Below are 24,704 nucleotides of genomic sequence, written 5' to 3' on the forward strand. Positions count from 1 at the left end.
TCAGGGGGAGCCTGCAGCAGTGCATGTCCTCTGCTGTTGTCCTCCGTGGGATGAGTGATGATGCAGCGAGATCTTGCCTGCCTGGCATCCTGGGATTGGGTGGAGAGCTGCTCAAAGTCAGGGCAAGGTTCTTCATTCAGGCACTCACTGCAGATTTCCAGGTGTAAACTCACAGCAAGGTGCCCTTGTCTGTGTTGCAAAAAACCCACAGTATTGGTTTGGTTTTTTTTTTTTTTTTTGCAATTTGTGAGCAGCTGGCAAGGGCCGCTGGCCATGCTGCTCTGCGTGGTGTGTCAGCAGGTGCTCGTGTCCTGGGAGCCAGGGGTCAGTCCCAGTTGTGTGGGGGATGGAGAGGAGCCCCCCCAGAGGGAGGACGAGCAGCCTGTGCCCCACTGCCCGCTGTGGATAGGGCTGAGCCTGGGTAGGGGGAGGATGGAAAGTGATATGGAAGCACAGTCCCCTCTGGAAACTTAGGAGATCAGGCATGGAATATGAAACAAACTAAAAAGGAAGCAGCTGGCAAGGTGATGCCCATCAAGGATAAAAAATTATGAGTCCAAAAATAGAGGCTGTTAATTTACAGGAGAGTCATTGCTGACCTTCTCAAGGATGAGGCATCTGACAGGCAGAACTTGTTGCTGCAGGAGTTTGGTACCTCCTTAGGCCAGGTTTGATCTGTGGAATTGAGCATAGGCATACAGTGCTCCCATCTCATTTGCACATCTTGACAGAGGTAGAGCTAACCACGTGTGGAGCATTTCACCGTGTCAGGTAATATGCTGGCATCTCCCCTCCCCACCTGTGATTTATCTAAAAGTACTGTGTTGATTTAGAGCCTGTCTGGGAAACAAATCAGATGGCCAGAATGAGGAGGTGGATGCATTGGGGGTTTTTCATTAGGTGTTGGCTGGAGAGAGCATGAGGGAAGTGTGCACTCGGAGTCAGGGTCTGGATGGGAACACCCCAGGGGTCCAGGCAGCCTTGGCTCTGTGCTGAACAGGACTTTTTAATCAGAATTTCAGTATGTCCGTGGGGTTTACCAAATACTGGATATTATTTTGAAGGTGCTTTAGGACTGTGATCAGGGATGCTTTAAAGAGGAAGACCTCACCTGCCCTTGCTGTATTGGAAGCTCACCAGTGTCCATGGTTACCCCCCAAAATGGGGGGAAAAATCCCCATTTTCTCCCCCTTTGGGAGGAGCCGGGAGAGCAGCCCTTGGCAGGTGGGCTTTGCCCCCCTAAGAGCTGGCAACAGGTCCCCCCCAGCACAGTCCCGGGGGGCCGGGATGGCTGGAGGGATCTCAGCCTCCGTTCGGAAACCCTGCAGTTGGCCCTGCCATAACCGCATTAAGGTATTTCCTTAATTAGATTTACTAAGCGTGCAGGATTCTAATTCTCTCTTTTTCCTGCTCTCTTAATTTGCCTAATGAGAAAAACAAAGAAATAATTGCACCAGCGATGCCCACGTTTCCTTCTGGAGAGGCTGGTGTCCGGCCGCGCGGCTCCGGAGGGCGCGCTGGCCCATCCTGCGCGCTGCTGCCCGGCCGTGGCCGTGGCCAGGGTGGACACGCGGGCATCGGGGGCGGGCAGAGCCCCCTGGCAGCTGCCAGCTCCCCTTAGGGAGCGCACACAGCCCTGTGGCCTTTGGCTGTCGATGCTGGGGCTGCGCGTCTCCTGTGGTGCCAGGGAGAGGCGTGGGGAGCTGCCCCAGCGCCCGTCCTGGCTGGCTGGGCACCTGCCACCTCTGCTGTGCTTCAGGCTGTGCAGAGATGGTGCCCTCGGTGCCAGCTGGGGACTGGGTCACGGAGCGGGGCTGCTGTGAGCCCCCGTGCACAGACAAAGGCGTGCTAATCCTCCCCCTGATTCATTTAGCATCCCCCGAGGGCAATCCGTTTGGGAGATGGGCGCCGGCCCTTGACCCGGGCGCTGATGGGGGGCTGAATCATCGGCGTCTGTGGTTGGACTTTGCCACAACAGATTCTGAGCGCAGAGGCCCGTTCCAAGCAGTCGTTGGGGATGGGCTTGTTTTGCTCTCTCGGAACTGCAGGAGCAGTTCCAGCAGTTTGGCCCCAAAGAAGCAGCCAGCATGTGACAGAGGAACATGTTGTTAAGTTGGGGGATTTTATAATACTTAGAATATGATGCTATGGCAACCCACTACAAATCCCAGATCAAATGAAATTATTTGTGTGCATCCCTGTAACTTTAATCTTTTCAAAGTCGTATCTGTTTTATGCCTTTGAGGCCACTGTGCTGCTGAGTGCAATCAGGCAGAGCTCGGGGTTCAAAGCAAGGAGAGCAGAGAATGAGTGGTTTGCTCCAGATCAGGCTGTGCTTTAGTGTCCTAGAAAGTCAAAGAGCAAACAAGGAAAATCTGTCATCCTCGGCATTTTTCAGCAGCAGAGACATGGTGAGGTTGTGGAGAGCAGAGAGGGAAGAGGCTTGATAAACAGTATGGGTGGGCAGGATGGGAATCCTGCTATTGCCCCACATTGCTCCAGTTAATTTCTTGCATTGAAAAACTGGAAGATGCCAGGAGCTCAAATGAGGTGTAACAATGTAAATTTAACCAGCTGTGATAGGAAAAAGAGAGAAGATTTACTTTGATTTGATGTCATGTGAGACACCAGTTCTCGGTCTGGGTTCACATTTGGACACAGTGCAGTGGGTATTGCCCCCAGTGCCTCTGGCTAAGCCCATGTTGCTGGCACAGCCCAGGGGGTGCCATGACTCCCTGGCTGTGAGTAGGATGATGCTGCTGGTCCCACTTTGCCTTCCCAGCATCTCTGCTGCCTCCCCACTCGATCCCCTCAGCACCTCCGTGGGCCCTGCTGAGGAGGGGCTGCAGGCACCGCTTCCCTATGACCAGCAGGTGATTGTCACAAATCCTGGGGCTTGGGAGGGCAGGGCCCGGGGTGCTGGGGCCCCTGTGGTGAGGGCGAGTGCTGGCAGAGGCCGGGGTGCACCCTGTGGCAGGAGCTGTGTGTTTTGGAGAGGCCCGGCAGGATCGGAGCCATCCCGGGGCGCGCTGCCATGGGAACCAAACCTCGTTACAGCGAGATAAACAGTTGGACGTTTTGGCCCGGTTTCTGCAGGCCTAACCTGGCAGGGACAAGAGGAAACTAAATTAAATCTCAGATTTTCTGACTCCCGGAGGAGCATCTGGCAGTGCCGCTGCGTGATGGCGTGGCTGCCTGCCCGGGAGCCGCCGGGCGACAGGGATGGGAATTTTGTTCAGGGGAGGGCTGAGGCCGTACTTTTCCAAAGCTTGGGGGACTCTTGGGGGGGCTGTTTTGACAGCTCCGTGGCACAGGGGCTGCTTTCTGCTTTCCTGGGGTCTTGCATCTTCGTGATGGCTCTTGGTCCTTCAAAATCTGGTGCCAGGTGCCGTGTTGGCAAAGGGGCACTCAGCTGGGTCCCTGGTCCCTCCAAAGCTGTGCTGGGGTGTCCCTGAGCCTCCTTTGCTGCCAGAGGGCTGCTCAGCTGCAGGTCCTGCCCAGGTGGGGAGGGTGCCAGAGGGAGGGAAGCCGTGGGGATGGCTGGTCCCTGTCACAGGAACCCAGCCCTGCTGTCCCTGCACCACCAGCATCACACATAGAGACTCCCAGCCCACCCTGGGCACGGGCTCTTCTGATGACTTTTATCACCTTCTCACACTGTCTGCTGGGTTTTTTCTCAGATTCCAGGTATTACTGTACAGGCAGCTGCACACCACGGCTTTGCCAAGAGAGATAACCCTTATCTCCTGCCTGGTGCGCTGGCTCGGGCACGGGGGAGCTGACATGCCTGTGTTTGGTTTTCCAGGAAACAGGAGCTGCTGAACAGCACGGATGTGACGGTCCCGGAGCGGCCCCTGTCGCCCCCCCTGACGGCCCCCCCGACCATGAAGGTGAGAGTGCGGGGCCGGGCCCGCGTTTGGAAAGCCAGGCTGCTGGGGAGCAGCACTTCCAACGCAGCGGCTGCACGGATTAGGGCTGTTCCCACAGGAGCAGCAGTAGGTGGTTTCTGGAATCCAGCCGGCAGCCTGTTCCGACGCCGTCCCTCTCCACCCGCGGTGGCGGGCCGTGCGCGCCGGCCCGTCCCGCACCGACACTCCCGTTACGCAACCGCGAGCGGCGCTGCCAGGCAGGGCGCTGGGTCCCGGGGCCGCTTCCCTGCCAGCGACCCTCCCCAGCCCCGTGCCGGGTGGCTCTGTGTGATTCCCAGGGTGATTCCCTTCCGGTGACCCTCCCCAGCCCCGTGCCGGGTGGCTCTGTGTGTTTCCCTCCCGGTGACCGTCCCCAGCCCCGTGCCGGGTGGCTCTGTGTGATTCTCTCCCGGTGACCCTCCCCAGCCCCGTGCCGGGTGGCTCTGTGTGATTCTCTCCCGGTGACCGTCCCCAGCCCCGTGCCGGGTGGCTCTGTGTGATTCCCAGGGTGATTCCCTCCCGGTGACCCTCCCCAGCCCCGTGCCGGGTGGCTCTGTGTGATTCCCAGGGTGATTCCCTCCCGGTGACCGTCCCCAGCCCCGTGCCGGGTGGCTCTGTGTGTTTCCCTCCCGGTGACCCTCCCCAGCCCCGTGCCGGGTGGCTCTGTGTGATTCTCTCCCGGTGACCGTCCCCAGCCCCGTGCCGGGTCGCTCTGTGTGATTCCCAGGATGTTTCCCTCCCGGTGACCGTCCCCAGCCCCGTGCCGGGTGGCTCTGTGTGATTCCCAGGGTGATTCCCTCCCGGTGACCCTCCCCAGACCCATGCCGGGTGGCTCTGTGTGATTCCCAGGGTGATTCCCTCCCGGTGACCGTCCCCAGCCCCGTGCCGGGTCGCTCTGTGCCCGCATGAGGCAGGCGCTGTGCCCGGGCACCCTGAGCTGCGCGTCCCAGCAGGCACCTGCCTGTCCCCCGCAGACCCCTCCTGCTTCCCGCCCAGCCTGTTCCGGGCACTTTGCCTCCCAGGGGAGCCACCCTTTGAAAAAACAAGAGGGCTGTCGTGCTGTGCCCCTGGCTTGAGGAAGCATTGCCGAAGGGAGGCGGGGCCGGGCGGGGTGGCCGGGCAGGTGCTCCCGCTGGGTGCCCGTGCGGAGCTCTGGCTGTGCGGCTGATGCAGGCGGGGAGCGATGCCAGGAAGGTAATAGATTTCTTCCAGGGCTGCGACATGTGGGGGAGAGTGCTGGGGAGGGGTGCACAGCTCTGCTTGCTGCCCGCTGCTCCGCTCCTGCCTGGTGCAGGGTTTTCTTTCCGTCCTTTCCTTTGTGGCCCAGGAAAGCTGGCTCTAGGTGTGCACAGCTCTCTGAAGAACTGTGTGCTTTGCTCAGTACGTGTGGCATTTTCTGTGGGGCTCACTGTAGCAGCTGGGTCCGGTGCCACCGTGGAGTCAGATCTTGGCTCTGGCTACTGGTAGAGCAGGACCTGAAACTACCCAAGAACGTTTGTACCTGGAGATAAACAGAATCCAGACTTTTTTTAAAGAGTATTCCGCTGTGGGCACAGAGCTGTCTGAGCCTGGGGTTTTTCTTTTTGACTCCCGCAGGTGTGTTAGGTAAGGAGGGGCATGGTCTAAAGCTGGAAACAGCCAGGGTTGTGTGTGAGCCACAGCTGCCCCACCTGTACTGGCAGCCATAGACTGCTCGTGCTGTAAATCCGACCTTTGCTCACCACGAATATTAAAGGAAAAATTTTCTCTCGACTTTTTTTTCCTTTGATTTTCATTTCTTCATCCCCTCCTGTTTTTTCCTTTATTTTTTGTCTTTTGAGAAATTCAGTCTATTCTAAGTGCTCACTAAAAATCATCCCCCTTGCCTTTCCCCTTGTTACCATGACCCCATTTTTTGGCCCCAAATCACGCATGTCTCTCCCGCAAACCGTTTCTGGCAGCCGGTAGGATGCGAGCTGCTGATCCCGCTTTTCCCTCGCCCCTGGGGCTGGCGGCGCTGCCGTGGCCCGGCCGCTCCTGGTCCGCGCCGGGAGCAAACGCGGCGCGGTAAAAGGAGGGCAGAGAGAAGGGACGGGCCGGGGGCGCCACGCCTCCAGAAAAGCCACTTAGGGGCTTACTGGGAGCGCGGCATTCCCAGCCGCAGTTTGGCTGGGTGGTTTGTTTGTGTGTACCTGACGGCAGCAAGAGCTGGGAGAGGGATCAGGACTGTCCGGCAAGCCCAGCTGCTGCGGGCGCTGTGCGGAGCGCCGGCCCCAGCGCACGGGCCCCGCTGGGCAGCACAGGTGGATCCGGAGCAGGGTTACCTGAAGTTCCCGTCGCAGAGGGAGAGCGCGGCTCAGCCGTCAGCGGGTGCTGGCAGCTCTCCCGAGAGGCGATGCTGGGCTGTGCCCACCCTGGTGGGTTCTTGTCCCTGACCCCCCTCCGTGTCACCCAGGGTGCAGGGACGCTCGTCCTGTGTGCGCGGTGGCTGCGGCTCCTGCCAGGCAGACAAACAGGGATTCTAACGGGAGCAGCTCAGTAATCTCTTTGGTTCCTGTGGCAAGCGGGGATTAACCCTGCACTGGGCAGCCCAGCGCCACAGGCAGCAGCTTCACCAGTGCTGCTGTGATGAAGAAAATAAATGATTCAAGACCCCTGATGAAACGTGCTCGAAGCTCAGCATTTTTGGGGGTCGAGGGCTTCTGGCAAGGGCAGCTGCAGCAATGATGCTGAGCTCCACATGGGGCCTGGTGGGAGCCAGCTGCCTGGTCACATTCAGGGAGCAGGACAAGTGCTCGGGGTGGGGGTCCAGTGTCCCTGCTGTGATGTGGCTTGGACTGGCTTGCCTTGTATCTGCTTTAATCGAACAGTAGATTTCCTTCTTTTCTTTTCAGTCGGCAGAATTCTTCGAAATGCTGGAAAAAATGCAGGTGAGCAGCAGTTTGCATGCCAGTAACTCAGGACGTTGGCCCCAGCAAAGCCCCTAAAGGTAGAGGGCCTGTCCCAGGAACAGACCTCACCTTCCAGCCACTTGGGTTGGAGTGATCTCCATGTAGAAAAATACCCTCACGTTGGTCGACTGACCCCCTGTGTGGGTAAAAGCATCTAAATTGTTTGATGCATTCATTTTGTTCCAAACAGGCACCAAAACTGGAAGAACAGAGGTCTGGAAGCCAAAAACACAAGGTTAGTTGATTTTTGTTTCTTGAGGGGATCTCTTCAAGTGTCCCCCCCCCATCTCAGAGGTTTGTTGTGATATTGTCAAAGGCAGTCACTCAAAGGGCTGGAAAGGATTTAGATGTTATCTTAAAAAAAGGCACTGATTGAATTGCCTTTCAGAGATGGGAGCACGGCGCCTGTAAATCCCTAATCCAGCTTTATGTCCAGAGCAGAGCATTTCAGCTTCCAGCTGTGCAAAAGGCTTGGGGTTTGCCACTGCACTGGGAAGTTGCACCAGTAGAGGAACTCCCTTTAGGCAGGACTTAGCCTGCATTGGTGCCTTCCTGCGAGGGACCAGCAGGTGCTGGAGGTGCTCCCTGGGTTGGGTGGGCAGGGCTGGGGTTTTAAGGGACAGCTGGTGGGGAGCAGATGGTCATAGATGATGTTTTGGTTCCTTTTTCCAGGAAGACTACATCCCATACCCCAGCATCGATGAGGTGGGTGCCCTGAACCCTCTGAACACCTCCTGGTGAATGCCTTTCTAGAATTGCTGATGGCAGAGGAATTGGTGGTGTTTCTGAGAGGAGCTACATAAAGCCTGTTCCTCCTCCCTATCTTTGTGGTTTTTGGCTTTTCCTCAGTAGCATGTGCCCTCTTCTGTGACAGAGAAGAGGTTTCAGAGTGGGGCTGGGCTTGTCCCTCCTGGTGCCAGGGCTGAGGTCTGCTGCAGTAGGGGGGCAAAACATGAAGCAATGAGCTCTGCATCCCACATCCACACCCCTATCCTGCCTGGCCTCTCATGGCATGTGTCTCTGCAGATCCTGGAGAAGGGTAGCCCATACCCGCTGATCATCCTGCCCCAGTTTGGGGGATACTGGATAGAAGACCCAGAAAACCTTGGCACACCCACCTCATCTGACAGCAGCATCTGTGAGGAGGAGGAGGAAAACCTCAGCCCCAGCACCTATGGCTACAAGCTGGAGTGCAAGGGGGAGGCCAGAGCCTACCGCAAGCATTTCCTGGGGAAGGTGGGTTCCTCCGCCCCACGGGGCTCCAAGTTGCACACCTTTGACTAAGAAAACTCTCCAGTTGAGAGCAAAATGGGCAAGTTTTACAATTTCCCTCATTGCAGGGAATGGAGCACTGGTGGGTTCCCAGCGTGGCAGTGATGGCACACTTGTGGCCTTTGCCCCTGGCCCCACAGGTCTCCTGTGGCACCAGTGGGGGTGTTGGCTCTGAGCCTCCTGCCCTGGGGCTCAGCCAGACATGGGGGCCTGTATGGCAGCCCCTGCCCACTTGCTCACAGCCCTGCTCCTGGCAAGGGGGTGCAGGGTGAGTGATGGGAGGGTGGTGGGTGGCAGGTGAGGGTCCAGGCAGTGTCCTTGCCATCGGCGAGTTGCTTCCCGGCTGCTAACGTGCTGTTTTCTATTTTTAGGATCATTTAAATTTCTACTGTACAGCCAGCAGCCTTGGAAATCTGATCCTTTCTGTTAAATGCGAGGAGACAGAGGGCACAGAATATTTAAGGGTTATACTCAGGTACAGGAGAAAAAATCTTTGTTTAACAAAATATTCTCTTTGGGTGTCCCTGGCTCTGTTTCTACAGCAAGTGCTTGAGCTGCACTGGCAGCATGTGGAGGGGGTCTGTGTGGGATGGGAGGCAGTGGCAGCATCCCTGTGCTTCTGTGCTGGGACTGCCTAAACCTGATAATGAACCTGAGACTTTGATCTGTCACTAAACCTGCTGGAACTGAACATAAACCTCTGTGGGTTTAATCCTCCCTGGGATAACACCAGTCACTTCTCTCACCATCCCTCCATAAGCTGACAGGACCCAGCATGTCTGAACCATTGTGTCATTTCCCTCAAACAATGAATATTTTAAGAGATGAGAAGACAAATAGAGCCTTTGCTCACTAACCAGGCCCAACAAATGCAGCACAACTGTGTTTCCCAACAGTGGGTGTTGCTTTGCTGTAGACACTCTCTGATATCTGTCTGCTTGCTGTTTCTTTGCTAGGTCCAAGGTGAAGACATTGCATGAAAGGATTCCGTTGGCAGGATTCAGCAAACTCCCGAGTATCCCCCAGATTGCAAAGGTGAATTGCCTGGCTGGGCTGGAACTTGAGCAGCAAAGCCTGTGCCAGTGCTGGGATGTGTTGGGCAGCAGTGCCTGGGCTCTCAGGCCAAGGGGCACTTGGGTGGTGCTGTGTGCTTGCCCTGCTGTTGGTTTCCTGCAAGGAAACCTCATTTGACATGGAGGGACCTGGGCCTTGGCTTGCTGCATCCTCAGCTGGGGCCAGCCAGGCCATGGGGCATCCCAGTGGTGGGTGTGGATTGGGGAGCTCCTGCTATTGGAGGCTGTATTTGGTTTCTTTATAAGATATTCGTGGCTGAAGTTTTGGCCAAGGTCCTGGCACTGACTGCTCTTTCCCCTTGCCCTCAGGCCTTCTGTGATGATGCCTCTGGGCTGAAGTTTAACCCAGTTCTCTACCCCAAGGTGAGGTAACTTTCCCAAGTTGGTCGTGTGTTCTGCAGGGACACTGAGAACCACACCCAGGGCCACTGTTGAAAACTTTTAGCCTAATTATGTGGGAATTTGGCTTCTTTCCCCCTTCCACTCCCCTGATGCTGCCCAGCTGTTGTTGTACCCTGCTGCAGCTCTCGTGGGCTCTCCTCACCCCTCACCATGGATCTTTTGGCCATCACATTTTGAACCACCAGATGAAACAACTGGCATTTTGCTTTCCTGCAGGCATCCCAGATGATAGTGTCTTATGATGAGCATGAGGTCAACAACACGTTCAAGTTTGGTGTGATCTATCAGAAGTTCAGGCAGGTGAGTTTTCCCCACGCTGCTTTCATGGAGCATGTCCCTGTGCACCAGAGATCCACATTTCATGAGCACAGGCTTAACTCTGGCCTTAATTCTGCCATGTGCAGCTCCTCGTGGCGCGGGATGTCCTCACTGACTGTGTTTCTCTTTGCTCGGATGTTTTCCCCACTCATTAAAAAATGATTTGACTGAAAAGTCTCAGTATGGAAATCAGCCCACAAGCTGCTGTAGGGAAAAGCGGATGTGAAAATGGATTTTAGCAGGCGTGGTATTTTAATCAGATATATGTTTAGACAGCTAAACAGCTACGTTTGTCTGGAGGGACTGTGGGCTCTGAAGAGAGGCACTTGCTGAAAATGCTGTCATTAGCAGGGGGACTCAGGATGGGGAGAGCAGAACTCAGCCTCAGAACTCACTGAGAATTACTCTGACAGGCACTCTGCATATTGCATTTTGGGTTGGATTGAGTGACTCATGCAAGGCTGTAATTAGGGTCTCATTGTTTTGAAATACAGCAAGCAGGAGATGATTGGGGATTTTTCAACAGAGGATTCTGGTTTGGTGTTTCCTGGATATTATCCTAAGGTCCTTGCTGGGGCTCAGAGGAGGCTCTCAGCAGCTTTGCCCTAGGCTGTCCTGGGTGCTGAGCGGGCTGTGCAGCCCATGGATGGTGCTGGGGGCTGGTGGTGAAAGTGGTGGGGCCAGCTGGGGAGCAGAGGTGGGGAGCAGCCTATGGCTGGGCAGGACACCATGAAACAAGGTGCTGGTCAGACCCCAGGGACTGTGGATGGAGCTGGAGGTGGCAGGGAATTGGGCAGGCAGGGAAATTGGGGCTGTCAGCAGATGCACCCTGTGTTTTGTAGACCCAAGAGGAGGAGCTGTTTGGCAATAATGAAGAGAGCACTGCCTTCAAGAACTTCTTAAGTTTTCTGGGAGACACCATAACTCTCCAGGACTTCAAAGGGTAAGTTAAATAAAAAGGATGATTTTACAAATACATTAGCAAGAGACCATGTCATATGTAAAAATATCTACGAGTGAGAACAGAAGTCATCTCGCTCATGAGCGGGATGTGCGGAGCAGAAGCAAATATAGTTTTGGCTTGTTTTTCAAAGCTGGGGGAGTTAAAAAAAAATTGGAGTTGCCAAGAGAGAAAAATTTCTTTTCCTGCAGCTTTGAGGTTGTGATAAAGTCTGGCTATGTTCAGCCGTAGATGGAAGGCAGTCTGTGGAAATGTGCTGTGCCTGGTGTCGTGGCTCAGCCATGGGTGCAGTCCCTGCAGCAGCCACAGTGCAGGCAGAGACCCCCACTGCTGGTGAGGGATGGTGAGGCCACAGCTCGTGCCCATGGCCGTGGTCAGCCCTGGCTGACTAGCCTTGCCTTCTGTGCACCCTGTGTTTCAGGCTGGTGGCAGCGGTGGCTGGTTACAGCACATGACGCACGGTTTGTTCTTTCCCGTTTGCTCGCTGCTAGATAAAGATAAATGAGCTGGGCTGTTCATCAGCCTGTCCCCTGACAGCCTCTGGTGCTCTCTGTGAAGCTTTCAATTAACATCTCTTAGTTTCTCTCCGCCTCTCCCTTGATCTCCAGTTTTCGAGGAGGCCTGGATGTCAGCCATGGGCAGACGGGAGTGGAGTCTGTGTACACGGTGTTCAGGGACAGGGAGATAATGTTTCATGTCTCTACAAAGCTGCCTTTTACCGAAGGAGACACACAACAAGTAAGAGAGACGTGGCTGCTTGCACAGAGGGGTGTGAATGGGGATGTGCTGATGCTGCCCTGCCCAGGGCTGTGGCCCTGCTGAGCCCTGGCCCCGTGGGACGGGGCTGCTTGCACAGAGGGGTGTGAGTGGGGATGTGCTGATGCTGCCCTGCGCAGGGCTGTGGCCCTGCTGAGCCCTGGCCCCGTGGGACGGGGCTGCTTGCACAGAGGGGTGTGAGTGGGGATGTGCTGATGCTGCCCTGCCCAGGGCCGTGGCCCTGCTGAGCCCTGGCCCCGTGGGACGGGGCTCTTGGCTCCCCAGCACGGGACTGGCACTTGCTCCTGCAGGAGCAGAGCTGCCTGCCGTACTGACCCAGCGTTCTCCCTTCCGGCTCAGCTCCAGAGGAAGAGGCACATTGGCAACGACATTGTGGCAATTATCTTCCAAGAGGAGAACACACCATTTGTGCCAGACATGATTGCCTCCAACTTCCTGCACGCCTACATCGTGGTGCAGGTGGAGAACCCCGAGGCGGACAATACGGCGTACAAGGTGGGGGCAGTGCCAGTGTCACCCACCCCGTTTTGCTTCAGCATCTTTTGACAGGGGCATGCAGAGACAGGACAAGGGGGAACAGCTTCCCACTTGCAAAGGTAGGGTTAGAGATTAGGAGGAAATTCTTCCCTCTGAGGGTGGTGAGGCCCTGGCACAGGTTGCCCTGGGCACTTACCCTGTGCTCAGCGATGCAGTCAGTGTTAGGCCTGGTGGAGACTTGTACCTGTGTGCTGAGCACACACACATGTGCACATAGGTGTGTTATGTATGCACCGTGACATAATGTGTGTGTACACAGACAGCAATACATAAAATATATGTTTGTAAAACAGCTCATTTGTTAAAGAGTTTTGATGATCCTCAGCGTTTGAATGTGCCTTGGAACAGTCTGACATATCACCTGGGTGTAGGTGGCATGAGCCCTGTTATCCTGCTGCACCCGTGGCAATAACATGTCTCTTGACTCCTCAGGTGTCAGTCACAGCCCGGGAAGACGTTCCCTCCTTTGGGCCACCCCTGCCGAGCCCACCGGTGTTCCAGAAGGTAGGGGCTGAGAGGGAGGCGTGTTCCAGACTGTGAAAATGTAGATGGGCGTGTCCGAGGTGTTTCCAAGCACACCGGCATGGGGGAAACAGCACTTCTGGAACTGACCTGTGTTAATTTTGGTTTCCATCGAGGCCCCTGGTGTTTATGGTAGGGTGAGTGGCTGTGCACCACTGCATGGCATTACTTGAGCAAGGCAGCAGCAGCAGCTCTGGTGCTGAGGCGCTGTGTTGGTGCAGGCGAGCACCTCAAACCCACCTGGGGTTTTCCACCAATGCTTCCCCACCTGGAGGCACTGCCAGGTGCTGTGTTTTGGGTTGGTACAGCTGTACTACCAGAGATACAGAGAGTCCTAAAACGGTGGGTGTTTTCTGCCTCGGTTCTGTCCCTGCAGAGCCCCGAGTTCCGGGAGTTCCTGCTGACCAAGCTCATCAATGCTGAGAATGCCTGCTGCAAGTCCGACAAGTTTGCCAAGCTGGAGGTAACGCTGGCCACGTGTCCCTGCCTGGAGCAGCTCTGAGGAGTTGTCCCACCCTCCCCAAAGCCGCCTTTCCTTGCTGAGCTGGGTCAGTGCTCACAGGCATGAGAGCGTGGTGACCGTGGGGCGGCTCTGCCCTCGAGGAGGACAGGCTGAGCCATGGATCCACTGCTCCTCCCTGGAGCCCGGGCTGAGCCATGGATCCACTGCTCCTCCCTGGAGCCCGGGCTGAGCCATGGATCCACTGCTCCTCCCTGGAGCCCGGGCTGAGCCGTGGATCCCCTGCTCCTCCCTGGAGCCCGGGCTGAGCCGTGGATCCCCTGCTCCTCCCTGGAGCCCGGGCTGAGCCGTGGATCCCCTGCTCCTCCCTGGAGCCCGGGCTGAGCCGTGGATCCCCTGCTCCTCCCTGGAGCCCGGGCTGAGCCGTGGATCCCCTGCTCCTCCCTGGAGCCCGGGCTGAGCCGTGGATCCCCTGCTCCTCCCTGGAGCCCGGGCTGAGCCGTGGATCCCCTGCTCCTCCCTGGAGCCCGGGCTGAGCCGTGGATCCCCTGCTCCTCCCTGGAGCCCGGGCTGAGCCGTGGATCCCCTGCTCCTCCCTGGAGCCCGGGCTGAGCCGTGGCTCTCCCGCAGGACCGGACACGGGCTGCCCTGCTGGACAATCTCCATGACGAGCTGCATGGGCACACCCAGACCATGCTGGGGCTGGGGCCCGAGGAGGACAAGCTGGAGAATGGGGGTCATGGAGGCTTCCTGGAGTCCTTTAAGGTAAAGCCCTGCCCTTGCCAGCAGCGGGGCTAAAATGCACCTGGGCGTGGCAGAGTGCACGTTGGGGGACAAGAGATGTCCCCCGAGGGTGGCAAGAGGAGGTGGGGGCTGCTGCCACCACTGCCTGCTCAGCCTGCCAAGTGCCCAAGCTGGTCCCAGAGGGAGCAAGCAGAAGCTGGCATGGTTGCATTGTTGATTAGTGTCCCCATTGGAGTGACTTCTCCGGAGCTCCTGAGCACCTCTCTACCAGCGTGCTGCAGCATTTTTTGTGTCCCCAGAGGGGTCTCAGCTCAGGCCTAGTCCCCTGCCACAGAGTGTGCTTGCAGCTGGGCTCTGCTGTGGCAGGACATGTCCTGCTCGTGTTCTGGCTGCTGGCTGGCACTGCTGTGGGGCAGGGATCAGGAGGGGTGCCTGGGGCAGCTGCCACAGCAAGCGGGTGGGGGTGGTGGTCATTGTACTTAAAACAGAAGATAGAAAGAACGTGCTGGGTGTGGAGTGGGGAAGTGGTGCTGAGTGTGCCAGGGAGACTGGGTGAGTGGGAGGGAAAGCAGGTGATGTGGGCTGGAGGAAAAGGAATGGGTAAAGTGCTGTGGAGAAACTCTGAGCAGCCACTGGCAGTAGGGACAGTGACTGGCTGGGCAGCAGGGACACCCTTCGAGATGGAGGGGCAGCACCTGAGGGTACCATTGCCAGGTGTCTGTGGTGCAGCTGCCCTGCAGCACGGAGGGGGCTGGTGCTGGGTGGCTCTCACTGTCTGGGCATTGTCCTGGCTGTGCCTGCTGGGACAGCTCCTGCTATCTCAGACATGGCTGTTTTTGTAGCACAGAGAAGTGAGACTGGTGAATGAGTACCTGGAGGATGAGGCTGGGGAGGAGGGGTGCACAGCTCCCCAGACCCCTCTGTGGAGGCTCAGATGTGTCCTGTTCCAGTGTGAGACGTGTAGGAAGGGCACTGCTGTGCAGTCAGTCATCATCCCAGCGTTCACGTCAGGCTCTCAATGCTGAGCTTATGCAGTGATGTTCTGGCCCACTTTGTGTGTGTGAGGAGACACACCGTGCTCTCTTGGCATTGCAGGGAGTGCTGGGGTGGGAGGTGAGCCCCATGGTCCGTGTGGGGCACCTCGGGCCCGCACTGCTGGGCTGCCTGCTGGCTTACATCCTGCACCGCGTGCTCTGGGAGTGACGGGGAGCACACACGGTAAATGAGGGCTGCAGGGCTCACTCCTGGTCCCCATGGTAAAGGAGGGCTGCAGGGCTCACACCTGGTCCCCATGGTAAAGGAGGGTTGCAGGGCTCACACCTGGTCCGGGCTGCAGGGTTCACGCCTGGTCCCCACCATAAAGGAGGGTTGCAGGGCTCACACCTGGTCTGGGCTGCAGGGCTCACACCTGGTCCCCATGGTAAAGGAGGGCTGCAGGGCTCACACCTGGTCCCCACCATAAAGGAGGGCTGCAGGGCTCACACCTGGTCCCCATGGTAAAGGAGGGCTGCAGGGCTCACACCTGGTCCCTACTGTACAGGAGGGCTGCAGGGCTCACACCTGGTCCCTACTGTACAGGAGGGCTGCAGGGCTCACACCTGGTCCCTACTGTACAGGAGGGCTGCAGGGCTCACACCTGGTCCCTACTGTAAAGGAGGGCTGCAGGGCTCACACCTGGTCCCCACCATAAAGGAGGGCTGCAGGGCTCACACCTGGCCCGGGCTGCAGGGCTCACACCTGGTCCCTGCTGTACAGGAGGGCTGCAGGGCTCACACCTGGTCCCTACTGTACAGGAGGGCTGCAGGGCTCACACCTGGTCCCTACTGTACAGGAGGGCTGCAGGGCTCACACCTGGTCCCCATGGTAAAGGAGGGCTGCAGGGCTCACGCCTGGTCCCCATGGTAAAGGAGGGCTGCAGGGCTCACGCCTGGTCCCCACCATAAAGGAGGGCTGCAGGGCTCACACCTGGTCCCCACCGTATCTTTTTGCCCGCTGCCTGCACCTAGAGCCAGCCTGCAGACCCATCCCCTTGGCCAGGCCACCGGGGGACCAGTTCTCAGAGGTGAGCAGAGCTCAGTTCTGCTGGGCTCTGAGTGAGTGAGAGGCGCCTTTGCCTCTTCTGTGGGGACAGGAGCCTCTCCTCAGGGCTGGGGTGTTGGGGAACCCCACAGAGTTCCACAGCCCTGGACAGGAGCCTGCAGAGTGTGAGTGCCTGTGGCTGCTGCTTTGCAGCAAAGGAACTGATCACTTTTACATAAGAACAACTTCTAATTGTATGTCAGTGCTGCTGACCCAAATAAATTCAGTCTGATGGACTCTTGCTTGATGTTCATTATTGGCTGGGCAGGAGGGGCTCTTGGGGCTGTGGTTTTCAGCACTGCAGGCTCGGTGAGAGTTCAGGGCTGCAGCTTCCTCTTAGCCTGGTACAGGTCCACCTGTGGCTCCATGAGCCCCAGAGCCAGCAGCAAACAGCCTGCATGCTGCAGATAGAGTGCTGGCACCCGCAGGAATTTGGGCTGCCATGGCTCATTTACCCTTTAGCCTGGGCTGGGATTCAGGGGCTGGAGGAGCCATGGCTTAGGGAATAGCTGAGAGGAGAATGGAGAAGGTTGCTGATGTGAAGAGTGAGGGAAGGGACGTGGAGAAAGGAAGATCCACGGGAGCAGGGAGAGCCTGTGGCTGCCGTGGGGCCAGTGCTGCACAGCTCACCTCCAGTCCCTTCCAGGGGTAGATAGACCAAACCAGAAGCCACAGCAGGGGTTCAGGCTAAATGTATTCTCAAGCAGTCACTTGCTGAAGAACAGAGGCACTTTTATGTGGCTGTGAAGCCTCCAGCTCAGGGGCTGTTTTGGGACAGGCTGGAGAGGTGCAGGAGAGGTGCAAGAAGGGCAGGAGAGGATCTGTCCTCTCTTGAGCCCAGGCAGAATTGTGGAGGGTATGCACACAAACATGGCTTATGGCTTGGCTGTGGTCCCCATTCCTGATGAGGGGTCTGGGAGGGTGGCCAGGCAGGAGGCAGGGCTTGGGGCTTTTGTCTGCATCTCCTGGTCCCAGAGATGGAGTCCTTGATGTCACAGAGCAATGGGCAGTAAATCTGATCCTGTGGTGGCTGTGGGGCTCCCCGAGAGTAGCCCGTGCTCAGCTGCACCTGCCAGGGCTGCTGTCACGAGTCGTGCTCTTGTTGGGGTGTGCTTGCTCTCGGGGAGGCACAGACAGGTTGCTCTCCCTTGTGCCTGGGGAAGACCTGAAGCTGGGGAGGAGTTCTGGAGACAGCGCCCCACAGGTGATGACCTGCTGTCCCCTGTCCCCTGTGCCACAGAGAGCCATCCGGGTGCGCAGCCACTCCATGGAGACCATGGTGAGCAGCCAGAAGAAGCACCATGGCAGTGGCATCCCAGGCAGCCTCAGCGGGGGCATTGCACACAACAGCGGCGAGGTGACCAAGACCACCTTTTCGGTGAGCATCTCCACGTGTCCCTCTGTCCCTCTGTCCCTTCCTTTTCCCACCCCTCCACAGCCTGACAGGTCACTGCGTGCCGCTGATGCAGCTTGGCAGTCCCCTGCATGGGCAGCGAGGGTCAGGGTGAGGGGGCGACTTGAGCAGGCTGTGGATTTGGCTGCCTCGTTCAAGTTGGGCTAATTTTGTGGAAGAACCAAAGATCAGCTTCCTGGGGTTTTGGCCCCAGAGTGAAAGGAGATAGAAGAGAAGTTCTGGCCTTATGGGGTTTTTAGATGCGCCGGCAGCGCAGTTCCTCGCAGGATGTTTAGTGTCTGAAGTTCCAGGAGAGAGCTGTGCTTTCAAACCCAGATTGTTCTCTGCTCCCAGCCCCCTGTCCCCGCTGTTGCTGCCAAGAACCAGTCCAGGAGCCCCATCAAGCGCCGCTCAGGGCTGTTCCCTCGCCTGCACACGACGTCAGAGAGCCAGGCGGAGAGCAGGACGAGGTGGTGAGTTTGTGCTGGTGCCTGTAGAGCCTCTGCCACTCTCACAGGTTATAGCTGGTGTCAGGTAGTACAATTTGACCATCCTTTTTAAGTCTCTTGTATAACTCTTGCGACCTGTCTCTTTGTGCCCTAGTGACAGTGTTTCTGGAGCCCAGAAGACACCAGATTTGGGACATTCTTCTCAAGAGATGAAATCTGAAACCTCATCCAACCCCAGCTCCCCTGAAATATGCCCCAACAAAGACAGGTGAGCCGGGAGGAGCCCATCCTCCTTCCACCACAGCTCAGCAGACGTCAAGGAATTTGTCAAACAAAACCAGATCTAAATTTTACTGTAAATAAGTTTGATATTAAGGGAGAAAAGATTCTGGTGATTCTTGAGCCCAGCTCCCTTTTGGTCTTTACAAAGAAGAGCAAAGAGCAGCGTTTGACCGAGGTTGCCCGAATCCTCAGGACGTGGAAGGCTGCTGTGCCTGTTCCTCCCTGCCGAGGCGAAGTCAGCTCCACCTAGGGTTTCCTGCTGGGCACCCACCCAATGCCTTTTCCCACGCCTTTGGAAGTGGTTATGTGCTGAAGCACCCCAAAGGTTCATTCCTACGGCAGCACTCTGCTCCGGGGGTGTGCAGGAGGGTCTGTCCCCCGTCACAGGCCAAGGGACACGCTTCCCTGGTGACAGCCACGCGCCCTTCCTTCCGTTCCGCCTCTCTCTAGGCCTTTTATCAAGCTGAAAGAGAACGGGCGGTCGAACATCTCCCGTTCCTCCTCCAGCACCAGCAGCTTCAGCAGCACGGCGGGGGAGAGCGAGACCCTGGAGGAGTACGACAGCGTGGTAGGTACCAAACCCTCCCTGTGGCCCATTGCCCACTCCCCTGGGCTCCCTGCTGCCTCCAGACCTCCAGGCTCTGAGGGGGACAAGTGCCTGCCAGCCCCCAGGTGCCTCCTCACTGCTGGTGGAGAGGCTCAGCCCATCTCTGGCTGTGGGGAGGAGGAGGGTTGGTGTGCCTGCTGGGACGTTGGGGTCTCGTGGCTGCCCCATCCCTGGAGGTGTCTAAGGCCATGTTGGACAGGGCTGGGAGCGACCTGCTCCAGTGGAAGGTGTCGCTGCCCATGGCAGGGAGGGTCTGATTAGATGGTCTTTAAGGTCCCTTCCAAACCAAGAACCCGAACCATTCTTTGATTCTGTGGCACCCCACTGAGCCTTGGAATGCCCTGGGCACTGCTCACTCTACCCAGGCCAGTGGTTGCAGTGGGCACGGGTGCAGTGGGGCATTGGCAGGGTGTGGGGGAAGACCTGGCTGCAGGAAAAGCCATGTCCTGTCTCTGTGAGCAGGGGAGCCAGCCCTCCACCGCGTCGCCATTCAAGCAGGACGTGTTTGTGTACGGCGCTGCGCCCGGCAGCGAGAGCCCCGGCGCGGGGGCCGCGGCCACGCCGGTCATCATGAGCAGGAGCCCCACAGGTGGGTCACAGCCCGCAGGCTCGGCTCTGCCTTTCGCTCCTGCAGCTACCCCAAGGCAAAGCCCCTGGGTCCCTGTGGTGGTGGGCTGGGATGGAGGAGCCCAGGCTGCAGCAGCAGCTGTGCTCGCCCTGGCAGGACAGGCACCCACGGGGTGTGGGGCAGCCCCATCCTGACAGGGCTCCTCTGCAGAGATGGCCCCATGTGCTGTAGTTACTTCCATGGGGAATTTGTTTCCTTTCTCCATTAGAGTGCAGAGGTGGCTCTTGCTGTGGCTTTGTTCCCTCTGTCTCCCCTGACAGGCATGTGCAGTAGTCGTGGAAACTCTGTCTCCAGAGGCTGAGCTATGACTCACAATTACTTAATCAACAATCAGCTTCCCGTGGTCTTGGCTCCATTCCTCTCCTGCCAACCCGCTCACCAACTCCGTCCATTTCAGTCGGATGCTTTGCACAATGAGGTGCAGCTCAAGAGGGCCAAACAGGCAGGAAAAGCTCTTTGCTGGCCCATCCTGTGGTGACAGTGCAGTGAGATGGGGGACGCCACAGTCACCCCTCACCCACACATCCCCATGGCTCTGGTTCCTCGAGCCACAGAGAGCCTGCCACAAGGCACCAGCAGCCACGTGGAGACACACTGTCAGCTGAGGAGCTGTTTTGGAAACAGCCAGGAAGCACAAATAGACCCACACAGCTCTGTAACTGGGAGTGTTGCAGGCAAAGTGGGACCATGGGACCATGCAGGCAGGCTTTTTGTGTCTCAGCACTCCACAGGTCCTCCTCCTTACTTCATTAGTGATTTTTTGAACCCTTAAACCAGCCCCTTTTAATGCTTGAAGTGTTTATTTTGTATTTTTCCTGCCAAGAACAGGAAAATCCACCCTTACATTATATGGATCAGTCATTCCTCGTAGCCTTTTCAGTGGCATTTCCAGGAGAAAGACTGTGAAATGTAATTAAGCCTCAATTTGTTCCATTGCAACCACTTAATGTACAGCTTTTGCCAAACATTCAGCCAAGGCAGACTAAATATTGGTAGCACTCCTGACAGCCTATTAAAGTGCCTAGCTGGGCGAGTGCAGCCAGCACAACAGCAAATATTTTTGTTCACAGTTTATTATTTTTGTTCTTTGTTTGTCCTCTCCCTCCAGCAGATCTAAAGAACAGAAATTCTCCAAGGTCCAACCTGAAGTTTCGCTTTGACAAGCTCAGCCATGGCAGCTCCAGCATGGTAGGTGCCAGGGCTCTCTCTGGTGGGATGCTGTCAGCCGTGTCCCCCCTGCCTGGCATGGGGGTCTGGGCTCCGGGGCCGTGAGGGAGAAAAGGGAAGGGATTTTGTCACTTCTTGCCCCTTTGTTTGCAACCCACTCTGTGTTCTGTTCTTTCACATAGGGCCACTAGCAGGAGGAAGTCATGAGCTTGTCACAGGTCAGTGTTGGTGTGTTTTGTTTTGTCAAAAAGGCTGTTTGGGGGCCAGCTGTGTTCAGCCAACCACAGCTGCTCACTCTGCTTGTTACTGCTATGGGATCCATCCTGTGCCTTACAACACCTTGGGTGCTGCTGTAGGGGAGGGAGGGAAAGGGCAGGGAGCCATGGCAGTCTGCACCCACCCGTGCTGCTGTTCCTTTCTGCAGCACCCTGCTCCTGCACCTGCTCCCAGGGCAGGTGCCCCTGCCCAGCAGGTTGCATTTTTCCCTGTTAACCTCTGTCAAACACTGGTGCCCATCTTCAGGTTTGCTGTGCTGTGCTCTGAGCACTGGGGTGAAAAGGCAGTGCAGGCCCTTACCCATTCCAAAAATCCAAGGGGAAATGGAAGATACACGAGATGGATTTCATGGGCAGAGGTAAAGGGAACTCAGTGGGATTTAACTGGGTTCCTTCTGTTCTGTGAAATTAAGGGTGTCATTAGGAAGATCCAAACTGAGCAGAAGAGCCCACAGAACCTGAAATGAAAGAAAATTACATTTCTGAAAGCATGGGTCTCAAAAAGCTGCAATTTTCACCCAAACACTGGGTTTCCTTCTCCCACAACCAGGGAGTGATGGGTGGCCTGGTGTTTTTGGGGAAGGGCACTGCCATGGCTTCAGCTCCCTCCCTGGGACAGGTGCTTCATAGCCATCACCTCAGGGGTGGGAATATTCTCCTTCCACGCTCCTGACTTTTATCCTTTTCTTCTTTGCACAGAATGTTTCAACAAAGGGAAAACTCTTCAACCCCCCATGGGAGCACGCAGGCAGGCCCCGGCCACGGGCAGCGAGGTGCCCTCACCTGCCACACCAGAAAAGAGCTCTCACCTTGCTGCAGTCCTGTCCTGACAGGGACCAGCCACCTTCTCACCTTCGCTGTCCCCCTGTGCAGCCCACGCCCTGTGCCCCCTCTGCGTGCAGGGGGAGCGTGTCCCTGCCTGTGCTGCACCCACGTGGCCAGGCCATGTCCCCTCCTGGGTCACCCTGTGCTTGCCCAGGGTGCTGCAGCTGGTGGGCACCGTCCATTCCCCCCGTCCTGGGCTGCCTGGCAGCTCCTTTTGGGCAGAGGGTCAGCAGGAGAGACCTCCACATAGTTTAGGTCCTTCCATGCTTTATTTGCAGTTATCAGTGGGGAAACAGAGGTTTATGTTTGTTTTTTGCAGGGTGGGGGGTCAGGCCAAAGTTAGGCAGTAGTGGCTCTGGGGCAGTTTGCCCTCCACCATCATTTGCTGTTGCTCTTCTCTGGGGACAATGGGGCAAAACCTCCCTGGGGGGGTCCTGGGCAGCTCTCCCTGGAGTGGAGTCTGCAGGGCCTCTCCAGCCATCCCCCAGCTCCTGTCTACACCCCAAAACTCTTGGGGCCGAGGCAGCCCCTCGCCCCAGACTTGCTCAGTTTCTTGCACAAGAGGCAGGTGAGTGACTTGGGCCAGGGAGGGGAGCTGGGGACAGCAGCCAGCTCATCCTCCTTGGCAGGTTCATCCTCCCTGCTTTGTCCCCGCCTGACACTGAGCACAGGCCTGGGAAAGGTGACCTAAAGCTGTGCTGTATTACAGCTTTAGCTTTTCTTAGTACTAGAACTGGAACCAGAGGGGATTTACCTGGTGGGGTCTGCTTTGCCCTATGGCTTGGATCACCAGGCAAGCAAATGCATAAAACTCTGGTGATTTGGGAGGCATTAGGCTGCTCCAGCCCTTACAGAGTCTGTCCTGCTGCTTTTGAGCAAGCTCTTGTTTTTCTGAAAGGATTATAGATTCTGCAAGGTAACTTTCCCATAATGCTCTTTCCCAGAAATACCTCTCTCAACATGCCAAGAAATCCTTTTGCTCTTTTATGGAACTTCATGTGAAGTTTCCAGAAGCCCGTCCGTAAATTTCAGGTTGCTCATAGATTTCCCTTACCCATTTTCTGGAAGATAGGCCATGATGCTGCAGAGATATTCCCCCCTGTGCCCCCAGCCTGTGACCTTTGGACACCCTCATGAAATCAGGTTCCAAGTCTCAAGTGAACACAGTTCTTCAAGTTTGTGGTTCCTACTGAAAACAGGAGTTTGAGTGCCAAAGCCACCTTCCCCCAGTGGGTGCTCCAAGAGGCACAAAGTACCTGGCAGAGGTTTCAGAGGCAGGGCAGCAGCTCCTGGAGCAGCCCTGGGCAGCTGCCCTGGCTGGGGCTCCCCTCTCTCTGGGGCAAGTGCTTATAGGATTCAACCATCCCCTGACCTCCTCCCTGTCCTCTCCCCAGCCAGAGAGGAGCCCAGCTGAGCAGGACGTGCTGTGCTCACCCTGGTCCTGCAGGGAGGTGCTCTCCGAGCCTTACAACCCGGTTCACACAGCTGCTGGAATTAATCCATGGGGCAAGGCTGTAGCTATGATGGAGGGGGGAACCAGGTTAAAGAAGGAGAACAGTTGTGAAAAGGCAGGGAACAGTTTCACCGGCCCTAAGTGCTGTGTGAGACTAGTAAATATCAATAACTCCCATGGGGATGCTCCCTCCTGCTCCCTCCAGTTGCATTTCAATAGGGTTTAAGCCTTGAGTTTCCTTTGGAAGAGGAGCATGCAGTGTGCTCAGCCCAGCCTGTAGCTGTAGGTGTCTCAGGATCACACACTTTGTGTTCAGCACTGGTCTGATGATGCTTCAGTAGCACTTTCAAACCCACCCCCAATTCTCCTCTTGGAAGCTTTGGTCTGATTTCCTGAGGCTGCACAGTGAAACACTGACTGGTGCAATGACTTGCTCCCAGGGTCTGCTCTGGGTTTTTTCCCTCTGAGAAGTCACTCGGTTCTGTAGATGTTGTCATTCCGTGGGTGTTGATCTCCATGAGATCTTTCAGCAGATGATGCAGTGGCTACTGTCAGCTGGTTTGCCATTTTTGGTTGTTATGTTGCTTTTTTTTTTTTTTTTTTTCACTTGAAACTGTGCTTTTCCTTTTTGACCTAGATTGATTTGGGAATTATTCGAATGGGACTAACAGGCAGAACAGTGTGAAGCCCCAGGGAGAGTTGCAGTGCTCTGGGCTTGTCTCTCTGCCAGCCCGCCGGAGCAGTGATGGGGCCGGGCTCTGGCACGAGGTTTGGCTCCTGCGGGACATTTCCAGCAGCACTCCTCGCCAGAGCCTGGAACGCGCTGTGCATCCTCCCAGCGGCTGGGTTTGGCTGCCCCGCTCCGCCCCAGCCCTGGAGCGCCCCGGGCGCCGCTGGGCTCAGCAGGGCTCGTGGTACATCCCGGCACCTCCGCGCTTCCAGCGGCGGGCGGAGGTGTTCCTGTGTATATTCTGCAAAATGTTTTGTGCTTATAAGTGACACACATCTATACATATATAAAAGGGATATATATATATATATGTATGTATAAAATATATATATTTATATATATAAAGGAAAGGATCCTTAACTGACACTAGAAGTACTGGGCGGTGCATTTTCCTTTCTGATTCCACTGTTTCCATGCATACAGCTTCTGCTTCTGCCCTCCTCAGAAGTGACTTGGCACAGGGAGCAGAGGGGGCTCAGAAATGCCTTAGGGGGTGATGAGGCAGCCCCCGCTGTGTCTCTGTTGCTGGGGGTCTCTGAGCCCCTCTGCAGAGGCGTCTCTGTTGCTGGGGTGCTCCCCCTCTGCCGGGTTTGGGTCCTGCCTGCTCGTGCTGCAGCCCCTCGGCTCAGGCCAGCTCAGGTGCAGCTGCACACCTGGCGCCGCTGGCTCCGAGTCCTTGTGCCGGGACCTTTCCCCTCCGGCGGCATCGCCTCCCTCCGGCTCCGGTGCGCAGCTGCCCCGGGCTGCCCGAGCGCTGCCCTGGCTGGGCTTCCCTTCAGGAAAGCACTTGGCACGTACTTGCATCTTCTTGAAACCCCACAGAGCCAAAGCACAACACGGAGTTGCTTGTTCTGAGGGAAGCAGGGCATCCTAAGCACAAACTCCGTTTCTTCCCAGAGTTTTGAGGGTCTT

The 24,704-nt window shown here is 56.7% G+C and overlaps 1 protein-coding gene across 6 annotated transcripts in view; it reads left to right on the forward strand.

Annotated features, from left to right (window-relative positions):
* The window catches only part of RAP1GAP2 (RAP1 GTPase activating protein 2), a 43,498-nt gene extending 19,342 nt beyond the window's left edge, over positions 1–24,156 (forward strand). For 2 of the 6 annotated variants that reach the window (XM_059865830.1, XM_059865828.1), the window contains 23 exons: positions 3,806–3,890; positions 6,782–6,817; positions 7,029–7,073; positions 7,511–7,543; positions 7,865–8,074; positions 8,482–8,585; positions 9,067–9,145; positions 9,493–9,546; positions 9,802–9,885; positions 10,746–10,846; positions 11,473–11,602; positions 11,981–12,136; positions 12,611–12,682; positions 13,077–13,163; positions 13,791–13,925; positions 17,224–17,361; positions 17,731–17,849; positions 17,980–18,093; positions 18,558–18,675; positions 19,177–19,303; positions 20,451–20,530; positions 20,692–20,727; positions 21,484–24,156. In XM_059865830.1, the coding sequence (XP_059721813.1) occupies positions 3,806–3,890; positions 6,782–6,817; positions 7,029–7,073; positions 7,511–7,543; positions 7,865–8,074; positions 8,482–8,585; positions 9,067–9,145; positions 9,493–9,546; positions 9,802–9,885; positions 10,746–10,846; positions 11,473–11,602; positions 11,981–12,136; positions 12,611–12,682; positions 13,077–13,163; positions 13,791–13,925; positions 17,224–17,361; positions 17,731–17,849; positions 17,980–18,093; positions 18,558–18,675; positions 19,177–19,303; positions 20,451–20,530; positions 20,692–20,700 (2,116 nt within the window). In that variant the 3' untranslated portion in view covers positions 20,701–20,727; positions 21,484–24,156. Of the gene's footprint in view, positions 1–3,805; positions 3,891–4,979; positions 5,103–6,781; positions 6,818–7,028; positions 7,074–7,510; positions 7,544–7,864; positions 8,075–8,481; positions 8,586–9,066; positions 9,146–9,492; positions 9,547–9,801; positions 9,886–10,745; positions 10,847–11,472; positions 11,603–11,980; positions 12,137–12,610; positions 12,683–13,076; positions 13,164–13,790; positions 13,926–17,223; positions 17,362–17,730; positions 17,850–17,979; positions 18,094–18,557; positions 18,676–19,176; positions 19,304–20,450; positions 20,531–20,691; positions 20,728–21,483 lie in introns of those variants that run through there. The other 4 variants (XM_059865832.1, XM_059865829.1, XM_059865833.1 and 1 more) reach the window with 3 other exon arrangements.
* Positions 24,157–24,704: the final 548 nt, after the last annotated feature.

This window comes from Haemorhous mexicanus, chromosome 22, assembly GCF_027477595.1.
Source record: "Haemorhous mexicanus isolate bHaeMex1 chromosome 22, bHaeMex1.pri, whole genome shotgun sequence".
Taxonomy (NCBI): domain Eukaryota; kingdom Metazoa; phylum Chordata; class Aves; order Passeriformes; family Fringillidae; genus Haemorhous; species Haemorhous mexicanus.